The following is an 8,145-nucleotide window of genomic DNA, read 5'->3' as shown; positions in this document are numbered from 1 at the left end:
TGCTTCTGCTCTAAAACTACTCTTGTAAAACTGTTCTGTCTGTGCCTAAATTTGTGATGTAATGAGTACGTCCTCTTTTCTTCACTCCTTGGGAACTGAACATCACAAATATGTCGGTACTGGGCATCGATGGACTTTCTTCCCTCCATTGAACCCCCAGGCACACAGGGAACAAACACTGCTGGCTCATCTCTTTAATTACCGTGTGGGGGATGTCACATAAAACAGAGCAGAACTGCAATAAAAGCCTAAAAAAAAAAAGCTAAGCATTAAGGCTGAAAAGTTTGAATTTAGACATGTCCATGGGTATAGATTTAGGGATGCTGAGATCTAAACTTGGTACTGATTTTAAGCACTCATGTTTAAATGAAAAGTAGGAGGGGAGAACATGAATTAGAAAAAGTAATTAGGATATCACCTGGATCTGTTTGCAAGAGGTATTAATAGAGAATGGATTTTTTGTGTCTAGGTCCAGTGAAGCTGGTGGTCCTCGGGAGTGTAAAGTATTATGGCCAAACTGGTAAGTCAATAATTTAATTGTATTTCTTAAAAGTGCGGGGGGCTGAAGAGTAGCAATATTAAACCTGACGCGGGGAATTACCTGTATTCTGGGTAACTGGAAAAATTTTCACCATTCCTTCTGATTGCTTAGAAAATTTTAGGAATGCTCACAGAGAGTCTCAGAAAACTTCACATTCTTGTATGTTTAAATTTTCTACAGTGACCTGACGAATTTCGAAAGTGGTATTAAAAATTGTTTAGTGTACATTATTCTGCCACATTCTCATGTCTTCGTTCTCCTAACATGCTATTATTAATATGTGATGGACACATTTGGTTCAATTGTGTTATTAATATATTGCACCATGGTAATAATGAAAGGTAAGCCTTCAGTCTTTATTTTCACTGACGGATTTTTCTGACTGACTGCATGTTCCCTCCGAGTGTCCAACCCTCACCCTCCTGACTGGGCAGAGAGGAAAGGACTTCAAGGAAAATGTTTATTTTAAATCCACACTACCTGCTTGTTGGGAACTTGTTAGTCCTACAAGTTAAGCAGCCTTTGCTAGGGTCAGTATTTAGATAGGAGGTTATCCAGGAACATGGAAGCGCTACAGGAAATGTTTGAGGGTTTTGTAGAGAAGTCTCCTCTCTCTTCAGTGTAAACAACATCATCTTTGGGTGTGGAAGGACCCCACTGCTTCTGGTCCTAAATGTCTGTAAGATGTAAAATTGGTATCCTAACTGTGCCTTGTCTTTTAAGACCTAATGGTTCTTTGCAAGGGCAAGAGTAGTCACACCAAAATCCAACTAACAGTGGATTCCCGTGCAGTTTTAGTGATGTTTTAGTGATCCTCACGTCATAGTTTCATTTGCTGGAGAGCATTGTGTATTATCAGTCGTTGCTTTGATTCACTTCAAATGCTGCTATGTTTGAATGGTGAGCAAATACATGCTTGTTCACTGTTGTAACATCATTTTTAATGTTATGCATCAGCTTTGGTTCCTTTGAATGAACGCTTAAACAGACCAAGTTGTGGCCTAGGAAGAAATTACCTGGATGTAGGAATTTAAAGCTCCAGCTAATGGCAACTTTGCGCTGGTGGCAGTTGGTGTAATTTAGAGCTGTCCTTAAACCACTCTCATCTATGCAGACGGACTGGCTGGCTGAAGGAAGTTTTAAAGAATGTTTTGTGACAGATCTGAATCAGAATACTGTATATTGACGGGGTTATTAGGATGTTTACTGTAGAAATGGACTGGTTTGATTTATCAAGATGATGTTGAGGGCATAAAAAAAAAAGTGGAAAAATTGGCTCCACCTAAGTTGGCCTATGGGATGTTAGAAACAATTCCAGAATAGGAAGTGCCTGGAACACTAAAGAACATAAAAGGTTTGAAAAGCTACTGTCAAGAAAATGTTAATTACTGCAGAGGATGAGGCTGGAAGGCAGGCTCCAGAGAAGATTCTGACAAAGCTGAACCTGACTCAGTTACCATCAAGAGATGGTAATCCCTCTGTACTATTGCTTTAACAATTTTCCCCTCCATATGCTGCATTTGTATCGATACACTAGGCAGTGATTTTGTCACAATATCCCACAACTGATCTTGAAAAGAAGTACAGCAGGTGTTCGAACAGAGACCAGCCTGCTAGGTAAATATGCTTGATGCCCAAGGCACTGCACCACAGGCATAATCTGAAAAGAAAAGAATCGCAGAGTTTTATCCTTCCAGAGATAAAGACATGATGCCTGAAACCTGGAGGATTGCACTTCGAGCTTAAAAGGAGGGACAGAAATGCAACCGTCCCTGCAATTATAACTCTATCTTTTTAAATTGCTATCTGAGGCCAAATGTTTTTTTTTTCTGTTTGATCCCGCTGCGAAGTGATAATACTGCATTTGTCCCATCACAATTATTTTCCTAGTCTACGATATGCTGTGATATCGTGTTACTTCTGCGTAAGATCAAGACAGAGGTCACAACAGACAGAAAAAAATCCCACCAGTACGTAGCCATTGTCAGCACTGCTGTGGGAATTCAGAAGCACACCAACTGCTGTTTCTTTTTCCCGTGCTAAATGCTCTTCCAAGTTCGCGATATGAAAACATCTCGTGAAAACGAAGTTTGTAAATTAACTTAATATCTGCAAAGTTCTCCTACTTGTCAACAATCTTCATAGGAGAATTGTAAAATGTTTTTCTAAAGAGCTACAAGAAGGGGTGTTGTGCAGTATATTTTCAGTACTGGAGAGCTGTATTTTCCTCTGGCTTGTTAACCTGACTTGCCCAGGCTATCTGGAACTCCCTTCCTGTTTCCCTCCAAGACCTTTAGTCACTTCCCTTCTCTAAATAAAAACCCCTTTCATTTCTCTTTAACTGATGATGGATTCTCTTTCAAGCGTTCTGATAAAATCAGCTGAATTATATATAGATTTTTCCTACTTGTAGATGACCAAAAATCACTGCAGTTAGATATGTTAAAATTAGTTTCAGCGCTGTGTCTGTACTCAGAATTTTACAGATTTTTAAAAGTACCTCGTTGCCTTAGGGTATATTTTAATGGAATGTTAAAATTCCATTTTCTTGTTTAACCAAGAGGTGTGAAAAATAAATTGGCTGGTGAAAGTATAAAGACTTCATTCAATCAAACTATTTTTATTTGCTAGACAAAAACTGCAGATTTACAAAACAAAACTAAAAGTCTATTTACTTTCCCGGTAATGAGTACACAGAAAAGTTGAATTTTCCCTTTAGTAAAATATTTCAGGCCAGTCATCTACCATGAATGGGGTAAAATGGCACTGAAGATTACAGACCTCTATTCATCGATAAAGTCATTAAATCTGGCCTGGTTTTTTTTTTCTCAGATAAAAGGCATCACCAGATTGCTACTCATTTCTTAATGCAATTTAGTATATTAAGCTTCTTCAGGGAGTAAAAATGTCCCGAGAATTTACATTACCGAGAACTGAGTGCTCTCCCCCACGTACATTCTCCAAACTGACTAGCTGGTAGGAAAAGAGGGGAAATGTTGTTAAGATGTTCTTTGTACGCCCTTACACTGTGGCAGCCGGTGTAAGACACCGGGTAGACATCGCAATCGATAAGTAAAAAGAAGACTGAAGGTGCCCGTTTATATCTGAAATCGTGAACCAAATTAATCACTGGCTCGGTGAAGTGGCAGTGCCGGTACTGGAGTTACAGCAGAGATCTAGAGCTGCGGTCCTCCGCGTCAGGACCCGTTTCTACCAGCTCAAAAATACCATTCGGGGACAACTGACGTCTAGGTGAGGTTCAAGGTTGATACCTAAGCCGACTGAGCTGCACGTTGGCTTGCGCTCTGTCCTAAGCAGCGTAATATAAATTTCAGTAAGGCTGATGGGAGCCACTGAGCCTGTTCTGTCTTTATTTATGCACGTGTAGTCCACTGGCTGTAACAGAGCTGGAACAATAAAACTAGGAATACAGTTCAGCCAGAACTTCCATGTTTTGTATTTAACAACACATGGAATTTAATCCATCCATCCTGCTGCTGCTGCTCTAACATCCCTTATATCACTGTAAAAAGGGCTGACTTGAAAATATACACGGATAATTTGTCACTAGAAGATATAAAATCTTAGGGGAAAAGAATGAAGTCTACAGACCTCACAGGTTGTGAAGTGCTTATTCACCTGCTGTGACATTTTTATCTCTGTTGGGATAACGGCGTTGCCTTCACTGTATTTATAAAAATACTTTTCACATTCCTTCTAGTCATTTCTGGTAGAGGTAGGGAATATCGATGTCTTTGTACATTCTTGGAAAAAATCTCATCTGGAACTTCTTGTGCCCAAACGGAGACGGGATCTAAAGCTTCTCCAGCTTCAGCTTATGAAAGCAAGGGCTGGAAAAGTGCATTCTTTTAAGCAGGTTAGAAATTAAAATTCAGAGAAAAGAACAATTTAAATTAAAGGGAGAAGTGGGAAAAGGACGTACGTTGGCCTTGAGCAAATTAAGACTGGAAGTTACAAGGAGGTCTCTCTTTATTTAGAAAATGAGGTATCTTAGAATAGCCTTCCCGATTCAAATAGCAGCAAGAACCCATCCCGCGCTCAAATATCTGGGTCCAAACAGTTCATGCAACGATCGTGGTATGTTTTTCCGAGGCAAGAGAGGACTCGAAGCTGGGACCCCAGAACCCCGCCGCTCTGCTTCGCGGGGCCGCTCACCTCCGCGCGCGTCTCTGCGCCCACCGCAGCCGACACGGCAGAGCGCAAGCAACGGGAGAGGTTTCGTCCCTCTTCCGTCCCTTCTTGTGCCTCGCTCAACCTGCAGGTTGCTTGCTCTGAACTTCTCCATGAACTAACCTCTTTATGCAGGCACACGTGGGAGAATGAATCGTCTGTGGGTTAGAAATCCATCGTGATGTTGGAATAGCATTAAATATAGAATTACAAGTCCTTTTGGTCTTATCACGGTAGCTGCGTGGGTGGAAATTGCATCCAAATATATGCCATTTTAGTTAAATTAAGTGTTACCCTAAGGGCTTTGGCCTACGCTCCATCTCTGAGCAGAAAGGAAGAGACCACACCAGTCTAACACAGGGAGATGCTGGTTTTTGCTTTGTGAACCAGCTGCCATGTTTTTTTCCTGCGCAAGCTGCATAATTCCAATTTTGAAGAGACGGTTAGGTCTGTTCAGAGGGCTGACTTAAACCAATACGAGCGGTTAAACAAGTTTGTCTCCTCTGAAAACGTCTGCTCTTTTTTTTTTTTTTTTTTTTTTTTCCAGGCCCGGGGAGTTTTTTCGCACCGTGTCGCGGCTGGAACTTCCACTCCCGCGGCGGGCAGGCGCCGACGGGCCCCGCCGCCCGCCCCGGGGGCGACGCTGCGGCCTGGCCGCGGGGACGGAGCCTGAGCCGCCCGCGGCCCCAGCCAGGGTGAGAGACCCCGCCTGAGGGCGGACGGGGGCCTCGCAGCATCGCTCCCCGGGGAACCCGCTGGTGCTCTGCCCTTTTTTTTAACAGCTAAGGGGTTCTGGCCGCTGTTTAAAAAAAGAGGGGGGAAAAAAAAAAAAAAAGTAACAGCAGTCCTGGCAGAGGAAAGTGATGAATCACGACGCGCGCTCACAAGATGTCTGTCAGGCTGCGGCCTGAGCCCGGCCCGCCGAGGGACGGGGGGGGGGGAGCCCGCCCCGCTCCCGCCAGGGCCGCGGCCCCCAGCCCCGCCCGCGGCCGCCGCAGGTGGGGCCCGGCCGCCGCCCCGCGCCCCGCCCCGCACCCCCCGCTCTGAACTTTACCCGACTTCTGCAGCCCCGCGCCGCCGCCCCTCGCGTCCCGCCCCCCCCGCTGCATATTCATGAGGCGGCCGCGCCTCATTGGCCGTCCCGCCCCCCCTCCCCGCTCCTACCGGGCCCCGCCGCTGTCGCTCAGCGGCGGGGCGGGGCGGGCGGCCGCGCCCGCCGCCTCCCCCAGCCGTGACTCACCAGGGCGTGGAGCCCGGGTCCCGCAGCGGCGGCGGCAGCGCAGCCCGCGCCCTCCCTCCCTCCCTCCCCCCGCAGCCGGCAGAGGCGCAGCCCCAGCGCCGCGCACTCATTGTTCCGCCCGCTCCAGGCACCATGGACGAGCTGGACCAGTCGCCCCTGGTCTCCTCCTCCTCCGGGCCGGCGCGGCCGCAGCAGCCCCAGTTTAACTACCAGTTCGTGCTCGACGACGAGAAGGAGGAGGAGGAAGAAGAGGAGGAAGAGGAGGACGAGGACGAAGACTTCGACGAGCAGCTGGAGGTGATGGAGAGGAAGCCCGTCGCGGCTCCCGCCCCAGCCCCGCAGGAGCGGCCGCCGCAGCTGCTGGACCTCGGCGGCCCCGCCGAGCCGCCCCGCCCCGCCGCCCCGGAGCCGCCGCAGCCCGGCTGGAGCCCCCCGGGAGCCGTCTCCTCTTCCTCCTCCTCCGCCACCACGCCGTCCCCCGCGCAGGAGCAGCCCTCGGCCCCCGCTCAGCCGCCCAAGCCCGAGCCCGCCGCCGCCCCCCGGAGCAGACGGTCCTCCTCCGGCTCGGCTGGTGAGTGCCTCCGCCCCGGGGCCGGGGAGGGCGGCGGGCCCGGCAGCCGGGCGCCTCCGCCCGAATCGCTCCGGTTCTGGTTCCCCGCTGCCCCGCCGGGAGGCTCCCTTTGTCTGCCGGCCCTCGGCCGCCTCCTGCGGCATCGCTCCCTCCCCTCAGCCGGGGCGCGGCCCCGCTCCCCGTGGCCCCGCCGCAGCTCATGCGGGGGAAAAGGGCTCCCCCCTCCCCCACCCCCTTTTTTTTTTATTTTGTATTTTTTGCAATTTCTTCTCTTTCCCTCCTCCTCCCCTCTCTGTCATGCTAATGGCGGGAGGGGCCTCGCACACGGGCCGCCCGCGGGCGAGGCCGCCGCCGCCGCCTGGCAACGGCCGCGTCGCGGTGTGGGGGGGATCGGGGGGGGCAGAGCCTGAGGTAACGGCCGCCCGCCGGGGCCCGGCCGGCCCTTCCCCCGCCGCCGGAGCCGCCTGAGGCGCAGCCCCCGCCGCCGGAGCCGCTCCGCCGGCCCCTCGCCGCGTTGTCCCGGGCACGGCTCGCCCGCGGGGCGGCCCGGCACGGCGGCCTCCGGGGCTGGGCGTGGGGGGCGGCGGGCAGCCGCTGCGGCCGTGGGAGCGTGGGGGAGGCAGGGAAAGAGAGATGGTTTTAATCTTACTCATTTTAAACCAATCGCCCGGCTGGGAGGGGCGGGGGAGAGGGATTAAGGAGCAGCGCTCCCTCCTTTCCGAAACCTGCCGGAGGGAGGTGCGGGGCGGGCGGCTCCGCGGGCCGGGCGAGGCGTGCCCGGCAGCCCTTTGTGGGGAAGAAGCCGCCGCTCCCCGGCTCCGGACGATGAGCCTCAACCCCCGAGAGGGCGGGTGAACCGGTGAGGTAGGCGTGGAAGCACAAAAGGCGTGCGGGCCGCGGGAGGTGTGGCGGTACCGGAGGGAAACGTCAGCCTGGCGCCCCGGGCCCCCCCCGGGGCAGCCGCGGCTGTGGCCCGGGGCCGTTTGAGGGGGCCCCCCCCGGGGCAGCCGTGGCTGTGGCCCGGGGCCGTCTGAGGGGCCCCCTCCCAGGGCAGCCGTGGCTGCGGCCCGGGGCCGTCTGAGGGGCCCCCCCCGGGGCAGCCGCGGCTGTGGCCCGGGGCCGTCTGAGGGGCCCCCTCCCAGGGCAGCCGTGGCTGCGGCCCGGGGCCGTCCGAGGGGCCCCCCCGGGGCAGCCGTGGCTGCGGCCCGGGGCCGTCCGAGGGGCCCCCCCGGGGCAGCCGTGGCTGCGGCCCGGGGCCGTCCGAGGGGCCCCCCCGGGGCAGCCGTGGCTGCGGCCCGGGGCCGTCCGAGGGGCCCCCCCGGGGCAGCCGTGGCTGCGGCCCGGGGCTGTCCGAGGGGCACCCCCGGTGCCGAGCTGCTGTAGCGGAGGGCGTGCTGCCCCCCGAGCCATTGCCGGTGCTGCCGGAGCCCCCCAACCCCCCCCGCAGGGTCTGGTGCGGGAGCTGGCCCGGCGTGACTCATGCCTTGCGTGTGGATTGCGATTGTGCCTTGGCTCTGCTTTCCCTTAGTTCAAAATAGAAGAGCGAATTGAGGCTGTTAAAACAGTGTAAATGAACAAATCAGTGTGCCTCTTATCACCGTG

General features: G+C 52.9%; 1 protein-coding gene across 2 annotated transcripts in view; it reads left to right on the top strand.

The window, feature by feature from the left end:
* Positions 1-5,990: 5,990 nt before the first annotated feature.
* Positions 5,991-8,145, top strand: part of RTN4 (reticulon 4) — a 47,171-nt gene continuing 45,016 nt past the window's right edge. For both annotated transcript variants that reach the window (XM_082306833.1, XM_082306832.1), the window contains exon 1: positions 5,991-6,543. In XM_082306833.1, coding sequence (XP_082162959.1) covers positions 6,105-6,543 — 439 coding nt within the window. In that variant the 5' untranslated portion in view covers positions 5,991-6,104. The remainder of the gene's footprint in view (positions 6,544-8,145) is intronic.

The sequence above is a fragment of the Platalea leucorodia genome (assembly GCF_965183815.1).
Source record: "Platalea leucorodia genome assembly, chromosome: 3".
In the NCBI taxonomy this organism is placed as follows: Eukaryota; Metazoa; Chordata; class Aves; order Pelecaniformes; family Threskiornithidae; genus Platalea; species Platalea leucorodia.
Note: the sequence above shows the minus strand (reverse complement) of the source record. Positions and strands in the feature narration are given on the sequence as shown.